This window comes from Cucurbita pepo, chromosome 4 (assembly GCF_057944985.1).
Source record: "Cucurbita pepo subsp. pepo isolate OVF chromosome 4, ASM5794498v1, whole genome shotgun sequence".
In the NCBI taxonomy this organism is placed as follows: Eukaryota; Viridiplantae; Streptophyta; class Magnoliopsida; order Cucurbitales; family Cucurbitaceae; genus Cucurbita; species Cucurbita pepo.
In genome coordinates, this window is record NC_141801.1 from 9,358,524 (window position 1) to 9,373,338 (window position 14,815).

General features: G+C 35.0%; 2 protein-coding genes across 11 annotated transcripts; both read right to left on the minus strand.

Annotated features, from left to right (window-relative positions):
• Positions 1-14: 14 nt before the first annotated feature.
• Positions 15-5,758, minus strand: LOC147792997 (protein CASP-like). 8 transcript variants are annotated; one of them, XM_087123188.1, is made up of 8 exons: positions 5,429-5,758; positions 4,919-5,029; positions 4,635-4,813; positions 4,036-4,185; positions 3,452-3,540; positions 2,144-2,429; positions 388-480; positions 15-315 (listed from the first exon to the last, which is right to left on the minus strand). In XM_087123188.1, the coding sequence occupies exons 1-8, from the start codon at positions 5,520-5,522 to the stop codon at positions 304-306; spliced, it is 1,014 nt and encodes a 337-aa protein (XP_086979314.1). In that variant the 5' UTR covers positions 5,523-5,758; the 3' UTR covers positions 15-303. The 8 variants fall into 8 exon arrangements, 7 of the variants coding, with proteins under 7 accessions (XP_086979314.1, XP_086979313.1, XP_086979317.1 ...); XR_015420652.1 differs by lacking the exon at positions 15-315 and adding an exon at positions 573-1,708; XM_087123187.1 differs by having other exon boundaries at positions 15-480.
• Positions 5,759-7,249: 1,491 nt separating this feature from the next.
• On the minus strand, positions 7,250-11,934 carry LOC111793872 (Pentatricopeptide repeat (PPR) superfamily protein). Of its 3 annotated transcripts, none has more exons than XM_023675937.2 (3): positions 11,477-11,934; positions 8,679-9,112; positions 7,250-7,629 (listed from the first exon to the last, which is right to left on the minus strand). In XM_023675937.2, exons 1-2 carry the CDS (start codon positions 11,828-11,830, stop codon positions 8,699-8,701), a joined length of 768 nt encoding a protein of 255 aa, XP_023531705.1. In that variant the 5' UTR covers positions 11,831-11,934; the 3' UTR covers positions 7,250-7,629; positions 8,679-8,698. The 3 variants fall into 3 exon arrangements, with proteins under 3 accessions (XP_023531705.1, XP_023531706.1, XP_086979728.1); XM_023675938.2 differs by having other exon boundaries at positions 7,250-8,167; XM_087123602.1 differs by lacking the exon at positions 7,250-7,629 and having other exon boundaries at positions 8,469-9,112; positions 11,477-11,933.
• Between the last annotated feature and the right edge of the window lie 2,881 nt (positions 11,935-14,815).

Below are 14,815 nucleotides of genomic sequence, written 5' to 3' on the forward strand. Positions count from 1 at the left end.
ATTGTGGAGATCCGTGATTCCTAACAGCTTCAACTTACCAATCCAAAATTTGCTCAACTGATATAAATTTAGACTGTATGAACCTCTCTATACCACAAAATTACGATCACTTAAAACGAGCAGACAGAACTCAAAAAGCCACTGCTACATTCAATTGTGTCCTATTTATACAGTACAGTACTTTTGAACTCTTCATGTTCGTTCTGTAATGAAAATTTGTTCTGTATTCCTGACGAGACCAAAATTCAAGGAGATTAAAGTGCATGAGGGAGGTTTAGATGTTTATCTCCAGCAAGAAATTCATCAGGACCATTGCTGAAGAAAGAAAAAAAAAAGGTAAAAATCAATGAATTGAAAAGAAAAACAATCAGTTGAAAGATGGGGTACCTTAGATGGCTCAGAGCTGACATTCTGTAAAGACATGTAAATACCAAAATATGCAACCCAATTGTATAGAAAAATACGAAAGTTCGGGCATACCTGAAAGAAGGTTAGTGTGTAAGCCAACTTATCCTTGATTCATGGTAACAAACAAATAAATTAGTACTATGTACAGATATGATCTATCCTACGTTTAACACCCCCTCAATCTGGACGATGTACTACTAAGTTCAGATTACGCCTAAAACTGCTAAAAGAAGGAGCTGACAGTGGCTTTGTCATGATATCGGCGAGCTTATCTTTGGAAGATATGAGTCGCACATCAAGCTGACGAGTCGATACTCGTTCATGAACGAAGTGATAATCAACCTCAACATGCTTCGTCCATCGATGAAAGATTGGATTGGCGGATGGATACGTGGGACCAATGTTGTCACACCACAGGCTAGGCGTTCGTGCTTGCGAGATCCCGAGCTCACACAAGAGGACTTGAATCCAGATTAATGCGGCAGTGGCATCAACAACCGCCTTATATTCGGCCTCCGTACTAGAACTAGAAATTGTCGATTGTTTCCTTGAACTCTAGGAGATAAGATTGCCACCAAAGAAGATCGCATAGCCTCCAGTGCTTCGACGATCATCAGGATTCCTGGCCCAATCAGCATCCGAAAAGGCACTCAGCAAATCAGTGCTGGACTTTGTAAGACACAAGCCCATATCAATAGTGTCATGTAGATAACGAAGAATTCGTTTGACTGCCGCCCAATGTACAGAAGTCGGGGATGACATGAACTGACACGCTCTGTTGACATAGAAGGATATATCAGGACGTGTCAGAGACAAATATTGGAGAGCACCAACGACACTCCGATAGCGAGTAGTATCCTCAGGCGAGAGCTTTTCACCTCCATCCAATAACAACTTCTCACTAGGAAGCATAAGTGTGGGCACACCTTTGGAAGTGAGCATATTGGTTCTGGACAATAAATCTTGAATGTAATTATGTTCGTCAGAACAAGTCTATTGGAAGTATGGCAGACCTCAATCCCAAGAAAATCAATGCCAAGATCCTTGATGGCAAAATCATCCCGAAGCTGGGTAAGAAGTTTCTCAGTAGCCGTAGAAGATGAGCTGATGATAATAATGTCATCAACATAGATGAGAATATACATATGAATGCCCGTCTTGTTAAAAATGAAAAGAGAGACATCATCCTTTGAAGGTGTAAAGCGAGAATACTAGACACGCGGAGCTTGTTTGAGGCCATAAAGCGACTTATCCAGCTTGCAGAGATAATCAGGATGTTGAAAATCAACAAATCTAGGGGCTGATTCATATAAACATCTTCATTAAGAAAGCCAGGAAGAAAAGCATTTTGAATATCAATCTACCGAATAGCCCAACCACGAGAAATAGCAAAAGATAATAAGAGCCGAAAGGTAGTGGGCTTAATAACTAGACTAAAGGTATCATCATAATCAACGTCATACTGTTGTTTAAACCCATTAGCAACCAAGCGTGCTTTGTAGCGATCAATAGAGCCATCTGGCTTTTGCTTGAGTTTGAAAACCCATTTACAATCAATAACGTTAAGACCAGCACAATGAGGAACTAAGTGCCATGTCTTATTTTTTAGAAGTGCCTGAAATTCATCATTCATTGTCTGACGCCAGAGGGGATGCTCCATAGCAGTAATATGTGAAGTAGGTTCAGAGGCAGAAGACCAAACTACAGAATATGTTACTATTCCATCTATACGCACCTTGGGTTTCTTGATATTGTGCTTCAATCGAGTACCATACGGATGAGTAGCAGGTACAGGATCCACAATTGAGTGGACAGCTGTACCAGTTGTTGCGAGGGGAGCAACCGGTGCTACAGCAGCCGGTTGACCAGTGGCTGAGGATCCGACCGGGTATTGTGTAATATCATTTGCTGGCGGAGGATCGAGGCCCCAATCATTCACGAAACATCCAACGCCGCTTCGCGCGACAGCGACGCGGAGGATTGCAGCGACAATTCCGAAGCTGATGTGGACACCAGATTTTCTGCATCCAAAGAGTTAGTAGGCACATATATATGCATATGATCATTATCCAAATTAGTACTGCTGCTACCCAAATGCAAGGTACACAAATTAGGGGCATTGTGCGTCGGCTGCAAGGTTGGGGAAGAATTGGGTGGGGCTCTCTTGAACGGAAAAACATTCACATCAAATATGAAATCTCTAGAAATATAGACACGACCAGAATCGGTGTCAAGACACTTATACCCTTTATGTAAAGAACTGTAGCCTAGAAAGACACATCCCTTGGATCGAAAAGAGAGTTTTTGTTTGTTATAAGGGCGAAGATGAGGCCAACAAGCACACCCAAAAACTTTTAATAAGGAGTAAGCTTGACAGGTCAGGTGCCCAGGTATGACGTCTCTAGAAATACCCAGGTCAGCACCAGCAGTGGTTGAGGAAGGGACCAACTTGGCAGGTGCGGCAATGGTGCCATCGACGTAGCCCATAAGCTTCGTACTTCGTAGGTAGGGGAGGAGCTGGGCGCGCCATATGATGAAGTTGTTTTTTGTGGGATGGATTGTGACAGCGTGGTGAAGAGGGATTGGGCCAAAGGTCGACGCCCTGGTAGTTGAGATCGTGTTGGAGATGGTGGATGGGGAGGAGGAAGAAGATATGATAGACATTGTGACAAGAGGGAATCATATTGCAATAATAGTAAGAATTTGTTATTCAACCAGATTAATGTCCTATGGGAAAAAGAAATCAATTCTCGATATCATCGATACAAAATAATGTCCTATCATAGAATAATTGCAATAATAGTAAGAATAAGAATAAATCTGCTCCATTGTGACAAGAGGGAATCATAGAAGCTTTTCCTTTATTAGATACTAACAAAACTAAGAACATTTTAATTTGATAGAATTTTCTATTTGAGTTTAAGAAGAAAATCTATGTATCCCCACAAAACTATTTCATCATATCTAATCGATATTGCCATTTACATTCTAAATATCTCATATATAGACTTGTTCAATTCCATTAACCCTACAGGAAAGGTACCTTTCTTTTATTGCATCTAATGCCTTCTGGTTTTCTTCTGCCAGACTGCGTTGCTTGATATCCACAATTTCCTTAATTTTCTCCTCCATCTAGACAACTAAAATAAGATTAACAGATGAAACGAGGAAGAGTGTAATGATTAACTACCTAATTTTTCCAGTGACCAATTTTAATTCTCTAAAATCAAGATTTGTTTGTATAATTTGAATGTGCTAGTCCTATTCAATTTCTTAATATATTTTTTACTGCATGAATCGGCTTGGTTGTTCTGCTGATTCCGTTTTCAATATGAAGAATACCAGGTGGAAGGTTTACTACTAGAATATTACTCTCTCAAGACTGACTAGCAGTATTAGTGATATGAACCAAGGGACCTCCACCAAGCTCAAAGTGTCCAACAATGGAATTGTGTCTAAACCTAAACCTTCGGTTGGTCAAAATTGATTTGAAGGTGTTGTGGTTTGGAAATTGATGAGAGAATATTCAATCCATTCCATAGTGTTATCGTATCATTTAGTTATATGGAAAAATGTCAATGTACTATTATCATCATTCATCACAGCATACAAAAAAAAAAATGTAACCTGTTGCTCCAATTGCCGATTGCGCTCTTCAAGTCTTCTAATTGTGGCCTGCTGATTCTTTAAATGTGTTGCTTCAGTTCTAAACTCCTCAAGCTCAACTTTCATTTTCTTGTTCTCAGATTCTAATTCAGACAATTTCAAATCTTGTTCCTGCAAAGAGAACGTTGTGCAGCAAAATCTTTAAAAGACGACTAATAGCATAAAGCAACAGGGTTTAATACAAAACATATCAATATGGTTCTTCATTTCCATTACCCCATTGAGACGCAAGAAGACAGTGAATTCAGACTTCACGTGATCGTTCATAAGTTCAGTATATATTTATGGATTAGTGAATACAGAACATGGAGAAACTTTTCTGAAACGTTCCACATTGTTCATCCTAGTACTTCGATATTTCTTCCTTTTTTTCTTTTGTCATAATATACTTCACACTCTACCAAATCAGGCTCACATCTGGTTGTACAACAAAAATATTTTCAAAGAGATTCCATACTATTAAGTAGGATTAAAGTATAATGAAAAAGAAAAATGTTCACAAGTTCAAATCACTGATGCTGCTTAAATGCAACACCCATATGAATGTCTTTGGCACTTACACCAATTGAAGCAAGAGCAGGATAAGGATCAGGAGCCTCATAAAGTTTCTGATAGATGTTAAGAAAAGAATTTTCTCCAAATTTTGCCCTCTTCGTGAGATTGTCAACTTCCTCTTGGTAACTTTTAAGTAGAGAATTATACAAGTTCAATTTATCCTCTGGTGAAGCCTTCTTGAAATCTGTCAGAGTTCCCAATTAAAATAATTTTAAAAATGAAAAGCGTTAGCAAAGATATTTTCAGAGGAAAAATTGTAAGAATAACAGAAGGGGACATGAGCAACAACCTCTTGTACTTTCTGCAAGCTTCCGACGATTTTTCTGGCTATTTTCTTGGTTTTCAGCTATCCTAAGTCCTTGTTCATCCAATGCATTTTTCTCCTCCTCTAAATCAAACTCTGCAAATAGGAAACCAATGACCATTTTGTGTTAGAAGAGGGTAAATTTTTCAAGGCAGTCTTAAATCAAAGAGACAGCAATTGATAGTCTTACTGGAACTTCATATCCAAAAGCACAAAATGCCTTTGATATTCGTTAGTACAATTTAACTCAACAATTCGCATTGCGACATACTACCTTTCTCCAATGGACAAGAACCTCTCAGTATAAAAATTCTAGTCTTCTTAAATAAAATTGAGCTCAAAATTCAAACTAACGCATAGAAATCAAGCATAATACCCGTAGTTAACAAATGAATGCCCCTGCTGTGAATCAGAACATAACATAGAATACGTAATTTTCTTAAGCTAGTAAGCACAAGAATTGAGAGAGAACACGATTTACAATTAGACTATTACCTTTCCAGAAACTGGAAACGACGGAGACGGGAGAAGTGGACGAGGAAGAGTCCGGCGGTTTATCCCTCTCGGATCCACCTTGCGGAGACTCCATGTATGGGAATGCGTAATTCAGATATGGCCGCTCAGCGAGTTCAAGAGTGCGATCACTTCAAAAAACTAGAATCACAGAGCTTCTACAGTAATTGTGAGATAGATGTAGAGATCAAGGAAGTAATACAGAAATCCCGGGAGCTTCAACACTTCTGGTATGGCGAATTGGACGTCTCATTCTTCTTCTTCTGTGTGAATTTGAAGAACCCGTTAAGGATGAGATAGAAAATATGATTAAAAAATATGATTGTCATTGACATTGATATCCTTTAAACATGATACAAAAAGTAAATATAAAATAGTTAAATACTGAGAATAAAATAAAATATACTCTAAATCAAATCATAAATAAAATAACAAGCAAGTGCGTTGAAGGTGAATGGCATCAGCAAGACCAACGGCTCTCTACGAGGCCAAAACCTTGTGCCGCTCGAACCATGATATCAGCTCAAGCAACGGTTCTTAGAAAATTATTAAAAAAATTAATACAAATAACAGCGTCGTTCCTGAAAACTAATTAATAATTCCATTTTTAATGAAAAAATAAATAAGTAAACCAAACATCAGAGTTTGAGTTTGTTCGTAAGTTGACATTTTTTTATTCGTGTCAACACGAAAATACAGTTATAATTCAACTCTACCTTACCCTATTTTTTAAATTATTATAAAAATTAAGAATATTTGACATTTGTAACCGAGGTTAGTGATACATTATGACTTGTGTATGTTTGATATTTAAATTTTATGAGATTCTAGATATTGACGTAACATTCTTGTAGATAATAAGATTTTTTTTTAATGATTAAAAAAAGAACAACCCGACAGCTAAATCTTCGAAAATAGAAGGCAGGGCTTAGTTGAGTTGTGAACTCTATTCGTATTGCTAAACACAATTAAACCTTAGTCTAATTTCTTTTTAATAAAGTAAGTTTTTTCCCTTTTATTTTCAAGTTTTATACGAAGTTCGATTTTAATTATTTTTAATTATCTCATCAATTTATGATTTATTGAGCATAAACATCTGCTTTATGTTTGTTTCAATTTTTTTTTTTTATTTTATCGAAGGTAAGTTAAGTTACTCATGCTACTACTCGAGCATGTATATTGAACAATTGCTAAATACTATAATGTTTCAAAAATCGAATATGAGAAATAGAAAATGAGAATTCAAAGTCAATATATATATTATATATATATTTGTGTGATGATTTTTTATATTTTTAAATATATTAAAAATAAATAAAATCTATTTTTTATGTTTTTTTTTTCTTCAATTTTACTTTTAATGGTGTATCACAAGCATATTGAAAATAGATTTGGTATATCAATTATATGACTTCTACATTTTATATTTTGTATTTAAATGACCAAATATAAATATAAAAGTATTCTAAATATATTATGGATATATACGTTGATACACAATTAAGATAAAATTAGAAAATAACAAGGAAAAAGTTATATATATTTTATATTTACAAATTGGAAAATATATTTTTTTTCCTAATATTGCAACTGTCATTAATTCATATAGCTAATATTCTATATAAAATATTATTGGTAGAATGTCACTTATTATTCATTTACAGTATTAACTTCTGTGCTTATAAATTAATAAGCTTTATTAAATATTTACAAAAAAAATAAATACTAATTATATTTATGATTTTCTTGTTTCGTCAGTCTATAATTTCAAAAACCTATTTAAATTGGTTATCAAATGGGAGCTAAGTAAATCGTTTTTTCCATTCAAATTTTAATTTCTAAAACTTACATTTTCTACGTCATTCGACATCTAATTATATGGTAGACACAAAGGTCGGATCCCACAAATTACAACCAAGTTTTTTTTACATAAATGAAAGGGCAACTGATAGAATCGAAAAGAAAAAAAAAAGTAAAGAGGAAAGAAAGTGAATAAGAGGAAAAGGAAAAGAAAGCCGGGACAATTCGTGGGAATAACGAAAGAGAAATCCGTCACATATCCTGTTTTTTACCGCTACGCCATCTCATACGCTACTCCAACTTTGCTCTCTCTTCTTATACTCCAAAATAATCAAAGAAAAATAGAACTGGGTACGCATAAATCAACTCGATCGGCTGTGAATCTGAAACATAAAAACGATAAGAAGTCTGCAAGAGGAAGTACCCACAAATGAACTTGATCCACTCTGAATCTAAAACATAAAAACGGAAGACAGGAAGTGTGCAGGGAAGAGGAAACCATAAATGAACTCAATCCACTATGAATTGAAAACATAAAAACGGTAGACAAGAAGCCTGCAGGGGCGACCTGAGAACACATATCGCGAGACACTAAGTGCAACGACATGTGGTCTCGGGCAGCCCCTATAGGATTCTTCTACCTCTAATAGCTTCTTCAATCTTGGTTTGCTCTCCATGCCTATGTGTTTTTATAGAAGGTGGATGGGGGAGGGGAAGCTTTTAGTTTGAGTACTACACCCTAAAATTGAGAAGGAAAATATGTACTACACTTCCTTTCTTCCTCTTGAGAAAATCTGTAGTACATTCCTTTACTTTGTACTTGCTCTCCTTTCATCCTCATTGTACTGCTTTACTTCATTTCTCGTGTACTATCATCATTGCTCTCTTATCTTCCTACCCGTATAGTATTCATAATTCCCCCTGTTTAAGAAAATTGTATAAAACAGCTTAGATTTTCATGTTTTCTATCTAATTTCATTCAAAATTTACCCAAATTGAAAAGTTACATTGTATTAAAAATGTAAAATTTCATAAAAATTACAAATATGGCAAAAATGAGCAATGATTTGAGACTGTATCTATCAGCAAAAGGATCACCGAACATAGTAGACGGGCGAGTATCCTATCGACCGATTACATGATCCCAACCTGTTAAACTACAAGTTCTTTCCGACCTTTCACAGACAAGGAGATTTCTCAAGTTTAAAAGTGACTCACAAACTTAATAAACACACAATTGGATTTAGTGTTGCTAAATCTCTCGTATCTAATAGTACAATGTATATTTTGTATCTAAAAGAAAGTTTAGAATCTTATTAGGCACTTTTAAAGTTCAGAGAGCTAACTCGATGCAATACCTAATAGATTTTTTTTGAAGTTTAAAAACCTATTAAATGCAACTCGAAGTATAAAAAGACTATAAAGAATCTACCGTATCAGCCATTTCCTCGATCATTTTACACTCTTGCACATATCTTCATCTTCCTCAAACAAGTCTTCAGGTGGGTCATAGACGATCATATCCGGGAAAAGCTCCAAGAAGTCATCTTTAACTTGTTCTCTCAATTCTGGGTATGGAACGAGCCCTTTCAAAATGACACGAAAAGGTAAAGATAATGGCCTATCAGGAGATTGCCTCATTTCACGATATATGTCCATGGCCTCCGAGGGCATTGCATTATCCAAGTATGCCCGCATGATATCTCCAAAAGTATGCTGATCAAATAGTACTCCCTCTCCTTTTAGATCCTCCCAAACTTGCTTCGTTTCTTCCACCCTTTTATTTTTCGCAAGCATCATGAGCATGTCCCTATAAAAGAACATGTCGGGACGGTACCATACTTCTTTACGAACCACGTTATACAACTGAAGGGGCAAGAAAGAGGTCAAAAAAGCAATCAATGGGTGTAAAAGCAAAGGTTTCTATCAACTTAAGAAGGGGCAATTTTAAAAAAAATATAAATGATGCCTTCGTAAAGTAACAAACTACAAGAGTTGGAGAATGTTATTCTCCAAGACAATAGAGTAGATTACCAAGACAAGAACAGAGTAAATGTTTTAGGATATAAGGGCCTAGGCATGCATCATTTTAAAAGAAATCTAAAAACAAACACCAAATTGTTTCCGACCATCTAATATTTTCAAACTTGTCGTTCAATATCGCTTCGACACAAAAGGGTGATAAAGTAATGTAGATTACTCAAATGCCTACAACGAAACACATAATTAAGCATAAGTAGATTTTATTTATTTATTATACTTAAAGGTCAATAAGTGGATTTTTATTTGTGAAAGTACTTTACTGTCACTAAAGGAGGTATACACGCCTAGTTATGTAATTCATCTTATGTCATGGTGTATTTCATCCCCAATTAATAATATAATATTATAATTTCTGTTTCTAATATATATCACTCATGGACACATTTTTATTCATGCCTCGCCTCCAGATAAACAAAGGACCACTGTTATAGTGTATGTTGTATATGAAAAAAGGCTAGCATACTTCCAATTTTTCTCCGCCAAATGTAACCCTCCTCCTGATCCTGTGACATCCAATAGTTTGGAAACTCGCAGTCTGAAAAACGGCAATGATATGAAACTACCTAAGCAGTTTGGTGGTTTTGGACTCTTGGCAATCTAAAAGAGAGAAACGTCTCTTTCTTGGTTACTGAACATGGAGATTTTTAAACAAAAGATCCTCTATTGAGAGGATGATTATTGCTAGCATATATGTTTCAGATCAGATATTGGAGCCTAAATCTAATTTAGCTAACAGAAATAGAGTTCGTGTCCATAATGGCAAGAATACTCTACTTTGGAGAACATTAGGAAAGTTGATTCACCTCTTTCATGTCTACTCTCCAGACTCTGCTTGCTCTCCTCAAAGGAGGTCCTCATTCATCAATGCTGGAATTTTACCTCCTCATTTTTGGATCTTGGCTTCCAAAGAAAATCTTAATGACAAATTAACTCTTGAATAACTATATATATCTAATGGAGTTGATCCCCCACTTCTCCCAAAGATCTAGTAGTTATTTTTGGTTTTGGCTTTGCAAAAATTCTTCGTCAAAAGCATTAGGCTCCAAGTAGGAATATTGCCACTATTGTTTTTCTAATAAGACGTTACAAAGCTTTAAGCTCCGTGCATCCAACTCCGTGCATTCAACTGATCTGTAAGACGTATGCTGAGCTATCTTCAAGACTAATCCCAAGCTAACTGAGGCTTATAAGAAGTGGGCATATTTTATCAATAAGCATACAATGTTAAGGGAAGAATTCTAGAGCTTCCCCTCTCTCCCACAAGAATCTCACACAAAATCATTACGCAAAAAGATATCCCTTCAGCTCTCTCCTGCACTCTACATACATAAACTCACTGCCCACTCATTTAAAGCTTCCTTTGGGCCCATTTCTAACAAACTTGTAACAACTTCCTTTTCCCCACTCTATTTCCTCATATGCCTTCTCTTTTATACATATCTAATAGGAGTCTATCACTACCCGACCCCAAAGAGCCACCCTATCCTCAAGGCATCCTCCAGCCCTACCCACTGAATGAGTCTTTCGAACTTGAAATCGTCATTAGTGGCTTATGCTATAGGCTATATCAGTCAATAACATCCTCGTTCACGGCCATAGTCTCAACTAACCTGTTGGGATTCAGCCTAATTTTTTGAAATCGTCCTTTAAGATTATATCTCCTATACACCCAACCAGTTGAGGGAACTATTCCTACCCTTATCTCGATGTATGAAACTTTTCTCCATGTCACAAGTCCATAGGCTGCCCAAGGCTAACACAGCAATTGTTCCTAATTCTATTTGACTTAAATGATGGTTTGCAAGTTATAGTGGGCTATCTATATTCTCCATCAATACTTCCACAACGTTCACCATAACTTTCTACCTCTTCAGAATGCAATCATCAAATACTTGAACGGGAAATTTTCCTACAAGCCCAGAGATGAATAAAAATCGAAGAAAAGCATACCCAATCTTAAACATGCCACGGTTCGACAAAATTCAAGATTATTCCTACATAAGTAATGCATCCAAACAACAAAATTCTTAATGAACTCAACACATTACAGCAATAGATTGATCGAATTCACGTTTCGCCGATGGAGCTTCAGAGAGAACCTTTCAACTTTATCTCCCTAGAAATTCATTGTATGTCATGGAAGGCAGGACAAGACAGATAGATTGAGAGAGCAAAAAGAGGGCATACCTTCATGCACAGAAAGACCTGGTTCTGCCTCTGAAGCTCGACGAGAACCGCAACAAGATCGGACTTGAGCAAGCGAGAGACATGGGAGGAAATGAATCGGTCGAGACGAATGAGATTGGACTGAATCCTCTTGAGCTCTTTGACTACAATCAACCCCTCCTTGCCCATTTCCTTCTTCCTCCTCCATACCGAGAGGCTAGGGCTCGAAGCGGAGCCAGTGATGAAGCGCAACAGCAATTGTTGCTGTGGCCGATGGTGTTCGAAGAACGTGCAATGGGTAAATCGATATAAATGGATCGTGGAAGTGGCACGGTTTGAGAATCTGCGAAGAAGATTTGGAGCAAATCGCAGCATCAAACTTCTGGAGGAACCTGGAAGCGATTCCGCCACAGCTATGCTCCTGTCGAAAGTGAAACTCACAAGAACTGGCCGGGGTTCGAATGCTTGAGGCGACAAAGAGCGGTTTTTTTTTTTTTTTTTTTAATTGTAAAATAGTTTTAAAAGAGTTTTAAAAGTATTCCTATTAGTTTAATTAGCTAACAAATAAATAAATAAATAAATAATCAATATAATTTTTATTAATACTGTAAAACATTATAATAATTTCAATAATATTTTATAATTAAATATCACTAAATTCATTGGGTTAACGACAATAGCGTATAATTTCCGAGATTTGCTACATTAATTATATAATAATGTTTTAGGTGGTGAGTCTTTTTAATATTAAATTTGAATTTGTAATTTTTTTTTTAAAGAAATATCTTTTAAGTCGGAGTTTCGATTCTCTATCCTACATTAATTGAGCTTAGAAAAATACATCAATACGAAAACTAATTTGGTAAAGTCTATTAAAAAAACAACAAAATAAATAATAATATTTAATTTGTTCAGTGGAGTATCTAAAGTACCATTCTACTTATGAGTACGATGTCATAAATAACTCGAGAAATAATAAAATATTATTATTTCTTAAATTCACGTTAATGTTAACCAAAACACGAATACCCAAAATCAAGTTAATAACATTTTATCGATGGTAATAAATAATTTTGTTAAACATTATTTTTCAGTTGTAGCTATTTTTCTTGTTCTTAAGCAAGTTCTCAAAAGGGTTTGGCTCAATCCATGATTTATTTTGTCTTTCGATTCATTCTCGATTGTCTCACGAAATATATCGATCTACTAGTTATTTTATAATCGAGAAGTATGTATTCAGAGCCCTAATGTCTACACAAATCATGTACATGGATCAGTAGAAAACGTGCGAAAGTTATTTTTGTCTTGATCATCTTATGAGTCTATTTCTTTTTACGTATGACATCGCCTCGGAGAAATAACATAAAATGAAAATAAAAATAAATAAATGTTTTATGACATCAGTAAAAGGCAATCCAACGACCAAGATAAATGCAATTTTTATATAATTTTGTACAAAAAAATAAAAATAAAAAATTAAACGGCGGCAGCCTTAGTAGAGAGTGAGAAATAGTGAGTATTATTGCAATAATAATGAAACAGCGGTAACATTGTTCTTTACAGCTGGATCGTGCACAATACTAAATCCTCTGCTACCAATATATGTAGTAGTAATAATAATAATAATAATAGTAATAATTTATGTTGCATTTAAATGACCTTATAATATAATTCTCAAATAAATGCCCAATCAACTGGACCCTAACCCTGATCCTGTCCCACGCCACTTGATGCTTAGCTATTATCGATCCACAAAACGTCTTTGATTGAATCTTCACACCTGGTCCACTGTGCGAACGATAGTTCTGCTGTTGGCTGCGCGCATGGACGTCTCCCGCTCCTGCGTCGGGGTGTTAAGGGACGAGAGAATACGGATTAATGAATAATTTTATATTTAATTATTTACTTTGTCTTAGAATATCTAGGCGAAAATTTAATAACTAAAACTGATTAGCAAGAGATAAAATAAAAGGTAAAAAGGCTTACCTTTTTTAAAAGAAATTATTAAATTAAATAATAAAAAAGGTGTGAGAAAACCTAGGCGACAGGTAATAAGAACCGTAAAAGACAAAACGTCAAGGTAACTTTATCGCGTTGTAACCGAATTGGACAAGGAGTCCAGAGCGGCATTCGACCGGCCACCGGCCAAGCCAGTAGAAATTGCTCCGTCTCCGTGTGGGAGCCTTCTCCCTCACGTCGTTTTTCATCCCTTCGGCGACTGGGCCCCACGCAGATTTTCTCTTTGTCGTGAATCTCACCCGCCATAGTCCCGCGCGTGGTTTGTTTTTAGCCACTTCTATTTTCTCTTTTAATAATTAGCTCTTTTTATCTACTGCGGTGGTAATCCCGTGCATTTCGGTAGTACACTTATTTATAACAGAACCAGTAATATTCTGCCACGTCATTGAATTATTTTCTTTTAGGACTCCTAGCCTTTTTAGCCATTAAATGAACCAAGTGCACGGTTTGACCAAAGCACGGGATTAAATTAAATTGATATTTCGATTCGTTGGTTTTTTTTATTATTATTATTTTTAATTTTCTATTTTTTTTATATGCACGTCATCTTGTTTGGTTTAATTATTTTTAAAATCTCTGTTCCGTTTACAATAATAATAATAATAATAATAATAATAAATAAAAGACAGCAACAACCCAACGAAAATAAATAAATAAATAAAACAAAAAGCAATTATTATATCTCTGTTATTTATTGTATATTTATAAATGTTACATTTTGCAAATTATTTACATTAAATACGATAATTGTTGGGCAACTCCATTATTTTCTAACTATTAATTAAAAAAAATGCAAAAAAAAAAAAAAAATACTCTTTTCATTAAACTTTTTTTATGAAAAACGTTAGAATTAATTTCAATAATACTTTCAAACTTCAATCAACATGGTAGACATTCTTATTTTTTATTTTTATATATTTACGGCTTATAAATCATTTTTATGATAAATTTGACTATTTCACTAATAACGGTAAAAAATATATGCCATTGTTTTTTATATTTTATTTAGTTTACCCTATTCTTTTTTTACTGGTGATGATAATTAAGAGAACCTTAACACAAATCTTTTAAAATGATATTTTGTCATTTTTACATTAATTATTTGACTAAATAATAAATGAAAGACGTGAAAAAATAAACAATAGGTGAATAATTTATTATTTGTATTTAAGTATGAAAGCTGACACTTCAATTTTTAAAAATATTTAAGGAATATAAAAAAAATTAAACATATTAAAAAAGGGTTTTTGAGAGTTGAAAAAAATAGTAAACTTAAATAAATATAAATTATTTTTTTTTTCCGTCCCTTTTCAGTGGCTTTTAAGAGTCAAAATAATGTGA